At 45.2% G+C, this 20,864-nt stretch overlaps 1 protein-coding gene across 2 annotated transcripts in view; it reads left to right on the forward strand.

Annotated features, from left to right (window-relative positions):
* The window catches only part of Itih5 (inter-alpha (globulin) inhibitor H5), a 102,994-nt gene extending 88,892 nt beyond the window's left edge, over positions 1 to 14,102 (forward strand). For both annotated transcript variants that reach the window (XM_006497435.1, NM_172471.2), the window contains 4 exons: positions 74 to 127; positions 3,097 to 3,213; positions 6,662 to 7,039; positions 8,825 to 14,102. In XM_006497435.1, the coding sequence (XP_006497498.1) occupies positions 74 to 127; positions 3,097 to 3,213; positions 6,662 to 7,039; positions 8,825 to 9,156 (881 nt within the window). In that variant the 3' untranslated portion in view covers positions 9,157 to 14,102. The remainder of the gene's footprint in view (positions 1 to 73; positions 128 to 3,096; positions 3,214 to 6,661; positions 7,040 to 8,824) is intronic.
* The last annotated feature ends 6,762 nt before the right edge of the window (positions 14,103 to 20,864 follow it).

The following is a 20,864-nucleotide window of genomic DNA, read 5'->3' on the forward strand; positions in this document are numbered from 1 at the left end:
CCTGCTGCTCCCAGTGCCTCTCCGAACGTCTTTAAATGCATCTTTCAACTGTTCTTTTCTGTGTCCTTTTCAGAACCTGATCTCAAAAAAACATATGACCCAAGAATTAAAATCTCTAAAACATCAGGTAAGTAAATGTGTAATTTAGAGTAAGAAATTTTATGAGTTCTCTGAAGCCAGTAAAAAAAAAAAAAAATGGGAGTTCACAGAAAACATCCTCGTTCCCCTTTGTTGTTCAGCAACACAAGCACGTGAATGAGAACCATACAAGCCATTGTATAAACACCAAGGAGATGACCCAGCCTGGCAGGAGTGCCCGGGGACGAGGTGGAAAGTGGAAGCTCACTCTACTCTTTACTGTGTTTATAGAGCTGAAGTGTGCTTCAGGTGTCTGCTACCCAAAGTTAAAAACAGTGTTACAAAAATGAAGGCTGTCCAGGCAGGATTTTTTTGTTTTGGTTTGGATTTTTGTTTTCTTGTCTTGTTTTTTGTGTGTTTTTGAATCCCTGGCCTTGAAGCTAAGCACACACTGAAGATGTAGTCAATTTCCTTTTGGCAGTGTCTTCTAAGAATGTAATATACTAAGAGTCCTGATGGAAGAACGTCTGGGCGTTATTCTCCCAGTGTCTGCATCTTCCCTTGTAAGTTGTTGTTCTTTCCCTGCTGCTGATGAGCCAGACGTGTGTGTTTACACTGCCAGGGACATCCCGGGGATTAGCTGTGGGTTAGGAGCACAGAGTGTCCCATGCGACCCTTGACCCTTGGAGGGAATGTGCTTTCTTTCTTCTGTGCTTGGGAGTTGTGGAATGCAAGCAAACCTTTCTCTTGGACGCTGCCTGCGGTGATGACTGCTGGGCTCCTCCACACATTCTTAGAACAAGTGAGTGACTTCCCCGTGTGTGAGGATTTATGTTTTCAGTGCAGCAGAAACTTCAGACAACGGTTAGGCAAAGCTGTCACCATACACACGGGTGCCAAAGATGGGTGTTGCTTCTTTCATTTAAGACAGACTCCTTGTCATATCATGTCCCCCAGCCTCCTCACCACACATTTGTATGTGGGTGGGTGCCCATGTGTGTGGTTGTCAGAAGATAACCTCAAGCTTTATTTCTTAGTGACCTTACACATTTTATATGAGACAGGATCTCCCATTGGTTTGAAACTTCACCAAGTAGGTGCGAGCTGCTGACACGGAGCTTGTAGAGATCCATCTGACTCTCCGTTGCTGAGATTCAAAAGCGCAGGCTGGCTATCAGACCTGGCTTTTTACGTGCTTTTTAGGGGTTGAGCGCGGGTCTCTCTACTTGGGATGCAACTGCCTTTACTGATTGAGCCATCTTTCCAGCCCTCACCTTGTGTTTCTTTATGCTGCCATTCACACGGGGCTTGAGGCCCTTCACAGCTAGAGCCGCTGAATTTACTCAGGGTCTTTTCTGAGAGATAGTATTGGAGTCATATGGAAGACATGGATTTCCTTGCCATTTGAAAAGACTGGACTCCTCCAGACTTACAGTTCCAACACACACACAACACACACACACACACACACACACACACACACACACACTGATTCCCCATCTATATATTTACACAGAGCAGAGAGGTTATTCCCAGTCATGTTTTCTGTCTAAGTCAGGAAGAAATGGAATCTCCCGTGTAGTAAGAGAAGACTATGGGTATTGGCTCTCTGAGACTCTGCTGAGGAAAAGGCCGTTCTGCTTATCTTTAGCAGAGGTAGAAATGGGGAGAAGAGGCAAAAAAACAGGGCCGAGGCTTATAGTCTCATCTGTGTGACCCAAAAGGGACACTTCCACCATGGTCACTGACTATGACACTCAACCTTCTAGTGACTTTTACGCTTTACCTGTCACTGACTGAGTGTGGGCTGATCTTTAGTGCCGAGGGTTGCAGGCAGCTCACACGGTAATGCTTATGAGGCTGTGGAGTGGGAGTGTCCAACCTTTGATGGTGTGACATGACATTGCAATCTACAAATTTTACACTCTAGAACCTACAAGTAGGTTACAAAACAGAAAACAAAATCTTGTACTGAGGATGGGGACATGGCTTAGTGAGAGCTCTTGTTGCATAAGCATGAGGGCCTGAGTTCAAATCCCAGCAGTGAGATGCCACGTGCATGCCTGTAAGTTAGTGTCGTGGGGATTGCTGGCTGGAAGCCCAGTTCTAGATTTAGTGAATAAGCCAGAGAGTGATATAGAGGGATACCTCATGCCTTCCTTTGGCATGTACAAAGGCACAAGTGCTTGTGCCACATGTGAAAATACACACTCCCACACATACACATACATATGCTCATTCAAAAAATCCATAAGGATTTAAGTAAGTTCAAACTTTGTGTTGAGCTGGTTCATAACTATATCCTCGGGATGAGGGTTGGACGCATCAGACTATGTTGGAGAAAGAGTATTTTCCGTGTGATTGTTACCATAGACAAGGAAAGTTATTCATTTTTTTTAAAAAGATTTATGTATTCTTATTTTATGAGCTTAAGGGTTCTACCTGCATGTACTTCTGTGTAACAGTTACATGCAGTGCCCAAAGATACCAGAGGAGGGGGTCAGATTCCCTGCAACAAGAGTTATGGATGGTTGTGAGCTTCCATGTAGGTACTGGAAACTGAAGTTAGGTTCTCGAGGGGAGAAAAGAGCCAGTGCTCTTAGCTACTGAGCCATTTTTCCAGCTTGGTGTCTTTGTCCCTTGATTAGATGTTAATGGACAAAGAAATTGGTATGGGTGCCCCCATGGGAAGTCAAACTCAGTAGTCATTGGAAATTCATCGAAAATCTCCTCTCTCTTTTTATATCATCTTACCTCTTAAAGCCTAGTTGTCTGGAGCGTGATGGCAACACCGTCACATCTGAATTCAGGAGAACAGAAGTCAGTGTGCCCTCACTGTGTGCCGACTGAGTAACCTTGGGCCGTCGTTACTCCTCTGTACCTTCTTCTTATTTAGGATCAAGGACACTGTTCTTGCAGCCTTACGATTATGATTAAACAAATGCTCCATCTGATAACATAAAGTAGTCTTTAGCCAATGAACTTTTCTTCCTTTTCTTTTTCCCTTGCTCCTGGTAGTGGATGGTGATCCTCATTTTGTAGTGGATTTCCCCCTAAGCAAACTCACTGTCTGCTTTAACATCGACGGAGAGCCGGGGGACATCCTACGTCTGGTCTCTGATCATCTGAACTCTGGTAAGTTCTGCCTTCCCTTGTGGTCCCTAGACAAAGAGGGTGGATGTTTCATACTCTGTGCTGAAGATGAATGGCCAGTTATAGAAAGGAGACGTTCTCTAAATGGCCAGTTACAGAAGAGAGACAGTCTAGATGCTCAGTGGGCACCGATGATTGGTAAAGGAACTGTACAAAGTTTCTGGACACATATTCGAGCCCGTTACTTTATACTCCTAGTATGGCCTTAGACGTGCACCATAGCGTCTTTAGTGTCCATCTTGTGAAATGGATGTAGTAATATTCTGCTTGACTCACAAACTGTTACATAGTAGGAGGTAGGCAGATTTCTGAGTTTGAGGCCAGCCTGGTCTACAAAGTGAGTTCCAGGACAACCAGGGATATACAGAAAAACCCTGTCTTGAAAAAACAACAACAACAACAAAGCTTCAACTGAATCATGAATAGAAACACTCAAGTGTTGTAGAAATGCATCGCATCTTAGTATCATTACATCTTCTCATTCAGAAGCTATGGTGGTAGGAAGGTCATAGTCCTAGAGACCTATATTCTAGACATTAAACACACAGTTCACAAATATACTTGAAAAGGGCTTTACCACCCCCATCCCCGCCCTGGATATAAAGAGGGACCAAGTGAAAGAAATGAGCATAGAAAATGCTTTTTGAGTGCAGTGCAGGTAACGTTGCTTAGGGACAATCACATAGCACAGCACTGTGAGGACCAGCTTTAGCATGCACCTTCTAATAGCGTTAGGTACTAACTGTCTTGGCAAGAAAAGTTGTGACATTTGTGATGTAACTACATGAAGTTTAGTCCCTGATCTCCTTCATCAGATTGTTTTCTTGGAGGCTGCCCTCACTTCCTTTTGGCTGTTGTGCTAAAATGCCTTGACCAAAAGCAATCTGGGGGGAGAAAGGGCTTGTTTTATCCCATAATTCCAGGTTACACTCCATTACATGAGGAAGTAAAAGAGACAGGAACTTGAAGAAGCTAGTCATATCATATTCACCGTCAAGAACAGAAAGAAATTACTCTCATACAGTTTGGGACACCCTTGCTGCCTAGGGAATGGTGCTGCCCACAGTAGGCTAGGCCTTCCCACATCAGCTTAATTAAGACATCATCCTGAAGTCATGGCCCTTGGCCAACCTTGAGACTCTTTTCTCAGTTATTCTAGGTTGTATTAAGTTGACAAGGCTCACCACTACACAGGCCTTTCTAATCTAGAGTTAAATCTCTAATAAATAAATAAATTTCTAATTTGAGGAGCATCTGGCATTGACCCAGTGGCTTACCCCTCCCGCTTCCTGGAGGCGCTCGTTCATAAGAGCCTGGTAAGGTTTGAATGTGTAGCATCCTTCACAGTTCATGTTTTGAGTGCTTTGTCTTCAGGTGACAACACTGTTCGGGAAGCTATAGAACGCTTAGCATACAAGGGCTTACTTGAAGCAAGTGAGTCCTATGATTCTTGAAGGAAGTGAGTCCTCCCCCTTGGGGGGGAGGGGCACATATGTTTTACCTGGCTCCGTGCTGCAATGCTATCTGCTTCCTGGTTCCCCACTAAGGCTCACACATCTCTACTACCAAAGAGAGAGCTGTCTCCTCCCTGCCTTCTTTACCTAATAAACTGAAATCCCTCTGAAGCCATGAACCAAAATCAACCTTCCCTCTCTTATTTCTGTTAGGCATTTGTCATAGCAAGAACAATTGGCACCACAAGGCTCTTCTGTGGTTTCTCTATTGACGAGTCTAAACCATGAAATCAGCTTGCAGGTGTTAGAGCTTTGAGGCCCAGGAGCAGGGTGTCTTTTCAGGCTGGGATTTCTCCTCTCTTCACATCTTTGCTGCATCAAAGAGACTTTTCTCTTAAGGCATCTAAGAAATTTCCAAGTCTTATCAAAGGTTATCCTAAAGCAAAGAAAACAGGAATTGTAGCAGCCTTTTATTAGCGAAAGTTACCTCTTTTCCTTGAAAGCAAAGCATAGAGCATAAATCACCGAATTCATCCCCAGATTTTTCACGTACAATGGCATCTGCTTATTGTTCAATGGCACACCACTGAACTCTGGGATCTAGCCCCCAGATCCCACGGATGTCTGGAAAGTTGCAGTTGTGCTTATAATGAAATAAACAGAGAAGGAGTTGCATTCAACGGCACGTGATGGCTTTCACATAAGCCTCTTTCTGTGATATATCCCCAAGTTTCCTTAGGTTTCAAACTTCTAGTTTTATAAGACAAGGAACTTCAGATTAATATCTTAACTGATTTATCCAAGAGTAAACACATATTAGATAGAAGTGACTGGCCTTCTAAATGAAAAGCCATTTGAAATTTGGATCCTGCTCAGGGACATCAAAGAATCTCTAAATTATAATTATTGCTAGCTTGTAGACCCAATCAATGCCTATTGTGTAGACACAGTGCCATACAACAGACACCTGAGTGACACAGTAATGAAGGTACATGAAGGTATTAACCACTTTCTCTGGCAGCTTGACCCAAACCTAGTCCTTATTCCTGTATTTGAACATGGAGGGAATCTCATTCTTGGCTCCATGCATTCACTTGCTCAGTCAGAAACCAAGTGGCCCATAGGTCGAGTCCAGACCACAGTCTTAGTGGTAGATACAAAGACAACAAAGGTGGAAGGAAATTCATTAGACACTATCTATGGTTTTCTGTAAAAGTTATAAAACGTGTGACATCAAAAACTTAAGGGAGAAAATTTTAGTTTGGCCTCCAGTTTCAGAGTTCATAATCCTTGACTCCATCAATTCTGGGCCCATGGCGAGGCAAAGCATCGCAGTGGTAGAGTATGGGACAGATAGGGATCTCCTCATGGGTGGTAGGTGATAGGTTATTTCTTTGACACAAGTGAAACGAGTCAATTTAAACCAGATTAGACTGTATTAAAGGCAGGTTTCTTGGGAAGCTGCTCTCGGGTGGGCAAGTTCACTGCCCCCAGGAACCAAGGCCAGGGACGTCACTGTGAGGAAAGGAGAGGGGAGGGGAGAGAGAGAGAAAGAGAGAAAGGATGCACAGAGCAACAATAACATCTGGATTATATAGGGAGGAGCATCTCGGGGGAGGGCAGCCCAGCCCCAGGGCTGGGAACAATGTATGCCAAGTAGGAACTGAGGGATTCTGGGAGAAACTGGAGGCCAGGTCTGCTTTGGTGTGTAAAATATGCACCTCGGTCCCTTGTGAAACCAAATCAATATCAGAGAAACAGTATGGCTGCCACAAGATATCCCAAGTGTTCATCTTCCAAGTGACCTGCTCCACCCAACCTCCTACTTTCCAAAACCTCTTACAACACCCACCTGAGAGATTAGCCTTTTTTTTCACGTGCCTTTTGGAGAGGCAGTTCATGCCCAAACCATAACAGATGCCTTCAGCCGGAAAATAGACATGAGTTTTCTAACCACTGTTTTCCTGGCCTCTGAGGTGTGACTGTGAATGGCGAGCTTATTGGGGCCCCCGCACCTCCGAATGGTCACAAGAAACAGCGCACCTACTTCCGCACCATCACCATCCTCATCAACCGGCCAGAGAGATCTTACCTGGAGATCACACCAAGCAGGGTCATCCTGGACGGTGGGGACAGGCTGGTACTCCCCTGCAACCAGAGCGTGGTAGTAGGGAGTCGAGGATTGGAGGTGTCAGTGTCTGCCAATGCCAACATCACCGTGGTCATCCAGGGCAACATTGCCTTTGTCATCCTCATCCACCTGTACAAAAACCCAGCACCCTTCCAGAGAGACCACCTGGGCTTCTACATCGCCAACAGCAGAGGTCTCTCCGACAACTGCCACGGACTGCTAGGTAGGTGGCTGCGTGCTCTGTCTGTGACCAGAGGGTAGAATTGGGTTTCCTAAAAGGAAGCTCCTCTCGCCACTATCATGAACGTGACAGGAATTTACAGTGAGGGCGTGACCGTTCTATGTTAAGTTATCCCTCAGCATCCGCCAGAGCCATGGTTTCAGGATCTTTCACAACTACTAGAATCCAAGGATGCTCAAAGAGTGTAATAAAAGGTGCAAAATTTACATAAAACCGGCTCACAATCTCCCCTATTCTAAATAACTTCAAAGCAATGTCAGTGCTACGAAATTAGATGTGATACTGCACTGTTTACAGAACGATGGAGAACAAGAAGAAAGTCTACTTGTTCACTATCAGTGCACGTTTCCCCATGGTTGACATGGATGCTGGATCTTCACATGCAGAAAGCCCAACTTCATATGTGAGGGTTTTTTTATGGACCGCTGGACCTAAGCTGGACCCACTATGGGGACATTCACTCATTCGTGGCCCAGTCTGTGATGGAGTCCATGCAACAGACTTCGTAGGGAGGAGAGAGATGAGCCTCTCCTCATCGTGGTCCGCCTCTCCTGGAAACTGCCCAGTGGCTAATGCTGAGACAGCAAATGGAGTTCATTAGCATAGTGTCCTACTAAGATGGAAAGGCAACGTAGTAGCAGGTAAGTAGGACATAGAGCCAGGCCTCGCCTCTATTCTCCTGGGTAAGAGATCCTTCCTTATTAAGAATTGTATTATGTAGCAATAGGGCAGGAGAAGCAGTCAGCTCAGCTCAGCAGCGACACTCAGCCTTGGATATCATTAGTAATTAGATTGCTTTTCTGTATGCGTATATGTGTTCATGTATGTGTGGGGTACATATGTATGTTGGGGAAGGGGGTCAGAGAATAAGCCCGAGTATTGTCCTTAAATGCTCCCACTGGGTTTTTGAGGCACCTCCCCAGCCCTGAAAACTGTATTCCTGTTTCAGGCGTAGGTCTCATGCACTAGTTCTCACTAGACTTCCCAGAATTCAAAGAGACAAGGAGCAGTCATCCAAAGGGCTGGTTTCTTGCCATTCTGAAAGAAGAGAGAGATCCAGGGCAGCCCAGCACAGCGCACGAGAGGTGGATGCCTTTCCTAGGGAGTCATCCGAATTGTTGTAAGATGCAGGCAGACTCTGCTGGCTGGCCTTCTCCAACGTGCAATCTCATGTGGGCCCTTGGCCCCAAAATAAAGACTGAGTCACTTTCGGAGCTCCGTTCAGAAGGCAGGATTTCCTGTCACTTGGGCTTGCATCTTTGTGTTTCCTCGTGTCTGCATGCCAAGCATATGCTCCATCCCACAGACGCAGATCCAGGCCCCCTTGGCCTATGCAATGCCCTCGCTTGACCTGGGCAATCAGAGGCTGGGTCAGGGGTAAGCTGAGCCAATTGTTATCCCTACTTGCAAGGAGTGTGTAGGACGAGGGAGGACCTCTTACTAAGGAGAGCAGAGGCCTGGCTCTATGTCCTACTTACCTGCTACTATGTTGCCTTCCCAACTCAGCAGGACATTATGCTAATGAACTCCATTTGCTGTCTCAGCATTAGCCACTGGGCAGTTTCCAGGAGAGGCGGACCACGATGAGGAGAATCTCATTATTTGCATCCTCACATAGTCCTGTGCATGGACTCCCACAGACTAGGCAATGAATGAATGCATGCCTCCAGGGAGGGTCCAGCCTAGGACCAGTGGTCCATGACACCACCACCATTAGATTGAAGCTGCTCTCTGCGTTCAACTTATATCAGTTTTCTTCCCTCTCAGGTCAGTTCCTGAACCAGGATGCCAAACTTGTAGGAGCTCCTGAGGAATACGGCAAGAATCTTAGTAACCAGCCATTTCCTCGGGCAGAAGGGATGCCTGAGGCTATCCTGAAGGTGAAAGGGCGCCGAGTTCCAGTGGTCTGGAAACAAAGGAAGATTTACAACGGGCAAGCACAGGTAGACTGCTGGTTTGACAGAAACAATGCTGCCAAGCTGATTGACGGTGTCTATAAGGACTACCTGGCATCTCATCCGTTTGACACAGAGAGTGCACTGGGCCTGAGCACGCCCAGGAAACCTGAGACCGACAGGCCCCATGAGGAGAGTGTCTAAAAGGGAAGGGATATTGGGTCTACTCTGGACGCAACTCTTTTTATGTGTGGCTACCTTGGCTCTTGCTATGCGCTGTACTGTGTAGCCCGCCCCCTGGTGAGCTGGAGGTCCAATGTCTCTTAGAGCAATGAGTCAGGGCAGGAAGCTGAAATGCAAATACTTCCCTTCCTGCCTTCCTCATCTATACTAGATAAAAAAAAAAACAAACAAACAAACAAAAAAAAAACGGTAGCACCAAGAAGAGTAATTAAGTAAAATCGTGTAGCACCTGGCTTATCCCTCTTATTCTACCGTCACGTAATGCCTTATGAGGAAGAGGGGTTGCCATGACATTTGTTTTCTGTGTAACTGTGTCCGAGTTTGGCCGCTCTGCTTTTTGCCCTATCTCAATGCTTAGGAAGGAAGATCTCTTTTCAGCTGCCTTCTCCAGATGGTGCTCCCAACCACTCCTTCCAAGGTCATTTACATTGAGGCCAGACTACCAATTATCCACACAAATAGTTTGTACATTGGATCTCTAAACAACTGGGTATTTTCTTAGCAGAAGATATTTTTTTCCTACTGTGGAAACTTGCCCAGTCAATATCCCAGATACTGATCTTGTCCTGATTGCCTTTGCAGGTCACTTGGCCTTGCTGGTGGGTGTTTTCCAATTTATTCCAATAAACCAAGTGATTTTAATAAATAGGAAAACTCCCCACGGATGTCTTTTACTGGCTTGCCTTAGTGCCGGAGAGCCAGCTAGTTGAAAAATAATCCTTCTACTCAGAGCAGTTTAGTTTTTCTGTAATTCCAGAAAATTTTGTTTTTGCCTTTGGGGGCCCAGGAACTAATAAATCAGATGAGAACAGTGCATGACAGACAGATGCAGCCTAGAGTGAGCGGCTCAGCCTATGGGTGGGAAGAATCAACTGTACATTCTCAGAGGGAAGTGGACCCATGCCTGCACACAGGGCTGCTGCACCATGGGCTAGCAGCGGTTAGCTGAAGAAGACAGGACCCATCCAGGATGGGGAGAGGGATCATGAGTCCCTGCTCCTAGAAGGGGCTGGTCATATCCCTCAGTTGCAAAGCCACTGCTAAGTTGCCCTTGCTCAAAGAAATAACCCCCAATTTATAGCAAGCAATTCTAATTGAATGCAGAGTCACATACTTATAAAGAAACACGAAGATAGGGCATGTGGAGTGGGGACTTTTGGGGACAAAGGAAACCATAAGAGAATATCATGGAAAATGGAGGGGGTGCGATCCAGTACATTAGAGATATGCATGAGTTTGTGAATGAATAAACCAAGGGAAAGAAACTCTGAGGAGAGATTCCCACATCTCCAATGAGCACGAGCTAGGAGACTGGCGTGAGTTTTAGTTCTGGTACTTAGAGGTGAATCTACTAAGGAGAGGGTTGCAATCCAAGGGGGCTTCTAAGATGTAACAAGTGTAATATTATTGTGACTCTCCTCCATCTAGCCTAGCCATCCTATTCAAGAGCAAGGGTGATAGATGCAGCAGAACACGGATCTCCCTTCTTACACCCTGTGTTCTTCTCCGCCATGTTGGGGCTGGTGTGGGAGTGGCCTGCTGGGAAACAGGTGAACAGGGACTGATAGGATTGAACAGAGAAAGGGAAAACCATGCATGGGGGAAGCAAGAGTGTTTTGATGTGGACCACCAGAGTGAAGGCCTCTACGTGTCCCCACATAAGATTTCTCCCATCAGGCACCACGCCATGATATTCTCTACAGTGAGACAGGAAGGCCACTTAGCACTTGGAGAGAAAGCAGCATCAAGAAAATTGTTTTCCTTCCTGTGGGAAGTGTTTGAGCAGCACAATGACATCCACATGTTCCTGTCTGACCCAGCAGCCTCAAGAGCCAGTTGGGGCTTGAGTGGGTCTCTTTCTGTTCTATGAACCCACCAGGCCACAGCCGGGCAGCTGTGCTATTTATCTGACTCCCCATGTTCCCAGACTCATCTGTCCGTTCTCAGGCCAGGAGTGCAAAGATGAGCAACCCTTATGGCTGCCAGATGTTTCCATCTTTTCAGGCTTAGAAAAAGGAGGACCTCAGCCAGGCCTAACCAGGGCCGGCCCCAGGGCATGTCCCTGGGACCTTGCTATTACATAAATCCCAACTGGAGAGACAGCTCTGGAGCCAGGTGGCTGGCTCTCCTGGGTTGCACTCAGAGCGATGATAGGATAATACGAGTGTGTTGTTCTAGATATTGTCTTCACCATCAACACAGGAGTATCATTAGGCAAGAACAGATTCTGCTTGCTGTTGTCTAGGAGCAGAAGCACGTGGGAGATTCCAGCAAGATGCCCATCCCTCACTGTTTTGTCAGCAATCAAATCAACCTAAAAGTTTGAGAGATTTTACCTAGAAAACCCTTTCTTTTGTCTTTAGGCAAATATTCTACAAATGTAGCTCACTCTCTCTTTCTTTCTCTTTCTCTTTCTCTATCTCCTTATCTCTCTCTCTTCCTGAAAGCCATTTACTATCTATCGATCTAAATTATCTCATATAGCTGGAAAATCCTATTTGAGGACTCACAACCAAACACCAACAGAAAAGTTTTCATTTGACTGGGTACAAGCGTTGTAGATAGAAAATTCCAATACCTGCAAAGAAGAGGACTGTCATTTCAAATGGGGAAACAGAGGCAGCTGAGCCACTTTCCCCAAGTCACACATAGGACTTAGAGCAGGAGTACAGTTGAACCTGAAGGATTCACATGTTAGACCTGGCATTCTTTTGTTACCTGGTGAAGCATTTCTTTTCCTCGAGCATTTAGTAAAAGATGGGGTGTGAGGTCACCAAATAAACAATTGGCTGGGCTGAAGACAAATGTGGAAGTTAAATGGGATAAATCAAGTTGTTATTGCAGTACTTAATTATGAAGAGTCGGTGAACTGAGTTGTTGAGCAGAATTGTGGCTTTGGCTTCCAGTACCACCCCCTCCCCCAATGAAGAAAGGAATAGAAATGGGTCATTTTAAAGAGACTTCTCACTAAAGTTTCATATACAGTGATCTCACTACCTCCTATCCATCCATCCATGTGTTGCTGTATCTTCTCCCATTCCACCTTTCCATGATCTACCACTTCTAGCTGGAGGCTGGGGATGTTTGGCAAGATGAAGTATAGAGATACCACTTCTGGGCCCCAAAGTCACCCTGAGGATGTGGAAATCTGGAAACCAGAGACTGCAGCCAATGGTTTTTTTTTTAATCAGGAATCACAGTCAATATTTACCTGACCTTCAGGAGGCAGAGACAGGCAGATCTCTGATTCTGAGGCCAACCTGGTCTACATAGTGAGTTCCAGGACAGCCAGGGATATGTAGGGAGAACTATGCTGAGAACCTGTTTCTGAAAATCCAAAGTGTGTGTGTGTGTGTGTGTGTGTGTGTGTGTGTGTGTGTTTCTGTCTGTCTGTCTGTTCTTCTGTCTGTCTTTGTGTGTGTTATAACCTGAACTGCATGTTCTCACAGACAAATTAAGAACAGGGTTCTTTGAATAAATAAATGCTGTGGACTAAAAGCATCCTTTCAAAACACACATCCTTAAGCCTAAATCTGCTCTGTAACGGTCCCTCCAAGTGGAGTCTTTCAGAAGGGGTCAAGTCCTGAGAACAGAGCTCTTACACACTGGTTTAGAGTGTTCATGAGAAGAAATTTACATGGGAGAATCTGATGGGAGGGAGTATGGAAATGCTTTAGATAGAGAATTCATATGTGAAATTTTCAAAAAATGTTTAGTTAATAATAATCAGGGAGGCTGGTTGGTAAAGCATTCTCTTGCAAGCACAAGAAACTGAGTTGAGCCACCAGAACTCAAAAAAGTCAGGTGTGGGTGATGCGCTTTCCATTCCCAGTACTGAGGAGGCTGAGGCAGGCTGATCCCTGGCGCTCGCTGGCCAGTCAGTTTAGTGTCCTTAGTGAATCTCAGGCCAGTGAAACAATCTGTTCAAAAACAAAAAGAGGATGTCATCTGAGGAATGGAAACCAAGGTTATCTTCTGGCCTCCACATGTGCATGAACACGTGGACATATATGTGTACCTACACGTATGAACACACATACACACAAACACAAAAAAGATATAAGAGACACAAAGTTGCTCCTCTTTGTCATATAAGAGCATTAAAAAAGGTGGCTGTGTAGAAGCCAGGAGCCACACACCAGATCTGTGCCTTGATCCAGATCATCTCAGTCTCTGAAACTGTAAGTAATAAGTGCATTTTGGTTAAACTGCCCAGTTTAAAATATTCTTCATAAAGCAACCCAGCCTTGCTGAAATAAAGAGAGTCTCCACAACATGAGTTTCCACCTTTATTCGGGCTACCCAGAATATACAAAAGCAATGCTGTTGTAAGATCTGAAAGAGTCCTACAAGCCTAAGGACGTGGTCCAGCTAAAATAAACAGCAAATACAATAACACAGCTAACCAAATACTTAGAGATGCAATGTTAAATATTTATTTTAGCCTGTTTCAAGTAAGTAGGTACAGATTGTTCACATCCCAAGAGACTCTGTTTCTTAAAAGTTTGTAAGAAAAAAAAATGATGTCTAAAAACAAACAGTACAGTGTGTTTATTTTTTAGGGGAAACTGAAATCAGGGCTACTGAAAATAAAACTTGATCATTCTAACCGCAATGCTTGTTTGTAGAAATGTCTGCATTTCCGTCCTGATCATAAGTATTCTTATCTCAGTGATGTCTATCGCTGGTGGTTACGACAGTAGTCTGTAAGGTTACAACAGAATTGAAGATTCTCTTGCCCAGTATTGCTACTCTATAGCTAATGTCTAGATCTATTCACATGCACAAATATTTACCATTGTGTTATAGCTGCTTAAAGATTCATAGTCACACTAAATATGTTTATATTCTAGAAGCAATGCAATATGCTATGTAGCATTGTTGTATAATAAAGTATACCATCTAGATTTGCGTCTATATTCTATGATGTTGGCACAAGAGGGGGTCACCCTCCAATACATTTCTCAGAATGCATCTCAACTTAAGGGTTATGTAATTGTATACAATAAGTCAGTAAAGTGGAGACATTGAAGGGTAACGTGGAGAACAGAATATTTATAGGAGATATCCCTATGCCCTTATTATATTTTTATTCATGCACACGTGTCTCTCTGTGCACATGCACACTAGTTATGCACAGATGCTAACAGAGGCCAGGAAAGAGCATTGGATCCTATAAAGCTGGAGTCCAGAAAGCTGTGAGCAGACCCATGTGGGTGCTGGGGACTTAATTTGAGTCCTCTGGAAGAGCAACAAGTGCTCTTAACTGCTGAGTCACTTCTCCTATCCTCTCTGTGTCCCTACACATCTGTCACCTACAGGAGAGGGTCCAGATCCTCTTGGCATTGTGGGAACTCGGATGTCCTGGACTTTCACCTCGTCCTTATTGGGTCAGGTAATTGCATACACTTTGCTTATCATCTGGTTTGATGTTTCTTCCAAGCAAGTCATTTTCTTTCCATGGAAACTGTTGTGGTTTGAATATGAGGTGTCCCCCTCCTCCAGTGGCTCAGGCACTTACACATGGTCCCCAGATGGTGTCGCTGTTTGGGGAGGTTATATCTTTAGGAGGTAGATGTTGCTGGATTTATGTCTGTGGAAATGGGCTTTGGGGTTTTATAGCTCAGCCCCTCTTGCTGTTGCTTCCTGCTTCCTGGGTTAGATTATGTGTGATTGGCCAGTTTCTGCTTCTGCCACTATGCCTTCGTTGGCCTGCTGTCGTGTCTTCCCCATCGTGACAGACTCTCCTCCTTCTGGAACTAAGGAAGCCAAAATAATTTTTCCCCAAGTTATTTTGCTCAGGGCAGTTCTATCTTCTGGCTCTGGCACTTTTTCCTCAATTCTCAGTGGTCTGGTCCAATCTGGTTTAGACTTCATTGAACTGTGTTAAATTCTAAACAAGGCAACACTTGCTTAGGGTGAAAACCAGCATAGAACACAAGAGCACCATCATCCACGGGCTGTGGCAAATAGAAAACAACTAACGCATATTAAGTTGCCTTCTCCGGGCTTCAACTTTTGTGACTATGGAATAAAGGAACGAGTTAGATAACATCAGGGATCCTCAGATCTTTATCTTAAAAAAACAAAACGTGTGTGTGTGTGTGTGTGTGTGTGTGTGTGTGTGTGTGCGTGTGCGTGTGTGTATACATGCGTATTCATACATGCATCTGTGTGTTCATGCACATGCATATAAGTACGTATGTATAGTGCATGTGTACCATGACGTCCTAGCTTGCTTCCTACCACTGTGATAAACAGCATGGCCTAAAACAACTTGGGAAAGAAAGGGCTCACTTCATCTTACAGTTGACAGTAAACCATGAAAGGACATCGGGACAGAAACTCAAGCAGGAACCAGGAGGCAAGAACTGAGGTTGAAGCCAAGAGAGGAATGTTGCTTACTGGCTTGCTTGCCAACACTGGCTCACTCTTACTAAAACTCAGGGCCAACTTGCCCAGTGGTGGAACCGCCTACAGTGGGCTAAGCCTTTCCACATCATCATTTAGTCAAGAAAATCCATCCCCTCTGCCCCTGCCCAGCTCCCACCCCTGTCCCTAAACTTGCTTACAGGCTAATCTGATGGAGGCCGTTTTTAATATTGACATTCCCTTTTCTCAGATAACTCTACTTTGTGTCAAGCCACCAAACTGTAAACAAACAAGACAAAAAACAACAACAGAAACAAAAATAAAAAACAACAAGCAAACAAATAAACAAAAACCCTAACCCAAACAAGTTGCTCTCAGGGAGGTCAGAGGAACACTTTCTCAGTCACTTCATTTCTGAAACAGCAACTCTGGGTCTGTGCTGTGCCCCAGGCTGCCTGGCTGGAGAGCTTCAGACAGTCTCTTGTCTCCACTTCCTGTTTATCTCGTGGTAGGAGTGCCGGGATTGCCAGCACGTGCCTCTGCATTGGGAGATGTTAGATGCTAGATGTTAGACGTTCTGGGGGATCAAATCCCATCCCACTCCTCTCCCTGGACCTGATCTGTGTCTTTTGCTTGAAGTTTCCTTCCCCTGACTCTCTTTTCTCAATGTTGAGGCTCGATCTCAGGTTGCTTCATGGGCTAGGGAAACACTCTACCACTGATCCCATCTTCTGCCTTCGGGTGGAGAATCTTCTCAAGTCGCTCAGTGGTACGTAGAAGAGTCTCTTGGAACATCCAGGACACATTTTGAGTCCCACTGTGCCAAGCTTGAGGAATCATCAGAGAATCATGTTCCTAGCTCAGCAGAGCTCACAGCTCAGAGAACAAGACACACACACACACACACACACAGTGCACAGGAGGAAGGACAATATAGAAGCCATAGCAGAAAGCTATGCTGAAAGCTGTTGTCAGCACAGAGGAGGGGCCTCTACAAGAGGAGGTCCAGAGGCCTGTCAGGAAACTGCCCCAAGGACCAGAGAATTAAGTTGCAAGGAAGAGTGGAATATACTGACACCAGGTGAGGTATGCTTTCCGAAGTGTCAGACAACCAAGGGCATCAGACTCACAAAACAATCTTACTCCATTCAGTTTACAGAGGGACAATTTACTTGATGGCTTCTGTGAAGAGACATGATAGCGTTTACTGGAACCCTTGGGTTCTCTGACCCTGCGTTGGATAGTCCACATCACACCGTCTGCTGTTCTTGGGATTCAGAGAACACCAAGGAATCGACAATGATAGGTCTATTCTGACAATGGGGCTTCTGTCCAATTTCCTTTAGTACATCAGTCTTCAAGGCTCCTGCCTTCTGACTGGCTGTGGGGTTATGACTGTCCACAGCAACCCTCCTTCGGCTTTTCTGAGGTAACTGAAGAAGCTCCCCTTGTGTGTGTCATCCTGTCTTTATTTGGCCCCAACCCTCCTCCTGATTCCAAGTGTGGCTGTCTGCCTTCCTTCCCTTGGGTCCCCTCCTTCCTCACTTTCTTTGTGGGGTTGACTCAGTTTCTCCCTCTAGACTGGTGCACTGTCTAGAGGGAGCCCTGTGCCCTTGGTTTCAAGCACAGACAGACCATCCCTCAGTGTACAAGTCTCAGATCTCAGAGCTTTTCAGAGTCTAAAACATTCGTGGGAGCTTCCATATTGGTGCTTGGAAGTTCCAGACTTTGCAGTGGAAGATCCACATACCTACAGTGAAATCTTATGCTGACCAGAGCCTCTCATCTCTGCCACTTGTCCCCTTTCTTTTACTTCAGCATCAGAATTGCTCTGGGGGCTACGCTTGAATCCTCCTCGTTCCCCACTTCCTACCCATGGTTTGCATCACTTAATGGATCCAAATCTCTGATACCACAGAGATTCCCGTGTCCAACTCCAGCTCTAGCCCCCTTAGCAGGATTTTGGACCTCTTTTTTTTTCTGTGATGCAGGGTCCCTTCTTTATTCCAGTATTTCTGAAATCTTTCCTAGTCTCCTTTGATGAATTTCTTTCCTCCTATTGACTGTGCAGTTGCCCTGGGGCTCCTCCTGGTACTCCACACCAGATCTCCTCAGTGCCTACTCTTTGTCTCTGCAATGAGGGCTCTAGAATTCACCTCTGTCCCCAGAGGTTACTCTGACTTTATCTCAAACCCAGGAACTAAAGCAAACTCTCCTTCAAAGTGTCCATAGCTGCATGGGGCCTTGGATCTGGGAACCTGAGCCAAAAGGAAGGAAAAACTCCAGCGTTTCTCCTTTGCTGTTTTTCAGGCTGCCATAAAGATAGACATGCATATTCATGAGCTGGGTACATTTCGTAGGGAGCTGAGTTTCTCAACTAATTGTATCATCTTATTATTTTTTTAATTTTCTAAAATTTTATCTTTTAATTAGCTTACCAGGTATCAGATTTCCTTGAGGCTTTGCCTGCGGCGCTAGCTTTTGCTGTCTCTCGCTCTTGGTGCCCCTCTTCCTGATCATATTGTTTTCCCCAAACAATAGCTGTGTTTGTGCGAGAGCAGACCCAGGGTCCAACAGCTTCCTGGGGATTTCTGATGATGGAAGTTGAACACCGTACTCCACAAACTCATTGACATGACCACAAAGTAACTTCATCAAACTGTGAGCGTAAAATTCATTGTAATACGATTTTCGAAATAAACTCTGTTTCAGACTTACAAAAGCAATGCAGAAAATACAGTATTCAGAATAGTTCAATGTAAATGAAGGCCTGAACGGCAGGCTTATACCTGTTCGTCCTGTTAAGGTTTCCAACTGGAAGCCCACCCTCATTTCTGTGGTATTTCAGGCATTAAGATGAGCTCTTAAAAAAAAAGTCCTAAATAAATAAATAAATACATAAATAAATAAATAAGTACTCAAACCATGCAGTCTGGCTTCTACGCTGTAGGTTCATATGGAAAGCTACAAGAGAAACAACCCTTTCCACAGACAGGTAAAACCAGCTCAAAATTCAGTTCAAAAGTGAGGTGTCTAGCCATGGAGATGGTTTAGTTGGTGTTTGGCAAGACCTGAGTTCAGTCCCCAGAATTGTCTTTAAAAAGATGAGCGTAGTGAGCAAGCTGCGGATGAAACCGAGACCTTGTCTCCAAAAACTGGGGGTGAGGGGGTTGGAATGGGAGGTGGGGAGGAGGTGGGGGGGCATGGGGGGAGGTGGGAGGATGAGATAGGCATTCAAGATTGACCTCTAACCTCTATGTCCATACATATGCAAATGTATACACACAATCAACACACACACAAAGTGATGTGTATTTAGAAAAATACTCGAAGCCCAGGAATATTCTAGAAGCTGAATGTTCTAGAACTTGTAAGCAATGCCTTCTCCTTTGAATTCTTCATCTGCCTAATTGGGACACTATGGCATCCCTCAGTGAGAACTACGCTGTTGAAGTGAACATAACCGGAAAGCTTATACATAGTCCAATGACATTAGCCTTCTACTCTGTTCAAGCAATTTACCCCCAGCACAAACACTTCCTCAAAACGGACGTGTTTCCTCATACGCATTCAGAAGGAATGTCAGGAGCACAGAGCAAAGGGAGGGTGTCAGCCAGTCTTTCTGTGCAGCCCAGAGATAAATTTATTTTGTTAGGGTCACAGACAGCAGTCAGATTTACAGAGCTTCAAAGAAATAGGGGGTTAAGTAAGAGGTTAAGGCAGGGAGCAGGAATTGTTTGTACCCTTAGGCAAAGAAGAAATGCTATTTCATCTAGAACAGTGGTTCTCAACCTTCCTAATGCTGCGACCCTCTAATACAATTCCTTACGTTGTACTGACCCCTAGCCATAAAGTTAGTATCATTGCTACTTCATAACTGTGATTTTTGATATTGGGGGTAGAAGTTACCAAAGGGCCTCCACCTGAAGTTGACAATCACCAATCTAGATCTTACTGAACTGCTTTGGAGGTGAACAACACCCTAGGATGTTACAGGTTGTTCAAAAAACACCATAAAGGAAAAGGGAAATAAATTGCTTGGAAGAAGCAAAATTTCAGAGAGAATGAAAACCTTCCCTTGTCTCAGGCCCAGTTTCTTGGATATGGCTGGCCTGACTGCTGTGAGCTTCTCTTTTGGGGGGCAAATGAAAATGAATGGGGAGCTTCACCTGTGGCCTCCCTGGGTCCCTGGGACACCAAGCTTCTGCCTGTACACTTCAGACATATAACGGGGCTGGGGGAATGGGGGAGGTGGCAGGAGGTGTGTGTTTATATGCTCGCAGCCTGTAGCTGATCACTGTAGTTGGCCTTTGGTTTTGCCAGCGGATTGGTGCAGCATACAGTGTGAGGTCTGATAGGTAAACTTCACAAGGAGTCATTAGGATGGCCACTGTCTTCCAAGTGTTTGCTACTGGATGAAAAGAGTGTCTAGAAAGGACCAGCAATATGGAGCATGGGGAGAGAGAGCAAAGCCTCAACCTAGCAGCTAGGCTTTTCTGCTGGACCCATGGCTGACTGACATTTTCTCAATTTAAATCCTTAGATCCCAGGAGACCTAGATACTAGTTCCTGCAGAAGTGTTGGAAGTTCATTGTTCTTGCTTTTCCTCAGGCATACCAAGACACATCTTTCAGTCTGCAGATTTTGGGAGCAAATCATTGTGAGAAAGAAGCACCCAGAAACACACCCAGGAGCTGTGAAGGGGGCTGTGGAGAGCAGAGCAAGAGGTAGCTGGGCAGAAATAGCGAGACAGACTCATATGCATATTGAGTGGCTTTGGAAGTGTCACTTGTCTTCCTGTGAGAAGCGTAGACAATGCAGCTATTGACATGATTAATGAGAACCTTGGGCAGCACCAGGCAGAGAGGGCGTCAGGCTGAGAAGAAGTGAGAGCAGCTTCCTTCCTTACTGTCAGCCACTCGGCAGCTGGGTCTTGGGATGAGCCTTGCCCTAGTTTTTGCAAAGAGGTAAGCAAGTCTCCAGGAGTTTTGCAAATGAACTATGCTCCCAGTGGCTGGAGAGAATGGGATGAGAAGGGGGATGGGTCATATGCAAATGAGGTACGTTCCCAATGGCTGGAGAGAAAGAGTTGAGAAAGACTGCTGAATGAGTATCCTGGGCCAGACATGGTGGCACATACCTTTAATCCCAGCACTTGGGAAGCAGAGACAGGAGGATCTTTGCAAGTTCGAGGCCAAACTGGTGTCTATAGCAAGTTTCAGGACAGCCAGGACTACATAGCCTGTCTCAAAAAAAGTAGAAAGAAGGCATGCGTGGCGCACATCTTCAATCCCAGC

This window comes from Mus musculus, chromosome 2, assembly GCF_000001635.26.
Source record: "Mus musculus strain C57BL/6J chromosome 2, GRCm38.p6 C57BL/6J".
Classification (NCBI taxonomy): domain Eukaryota; kingdom Metazoa; phylum Chordata; class Mammalia; order Rodentia; family Muridae; genus Mus; species Mus musculus.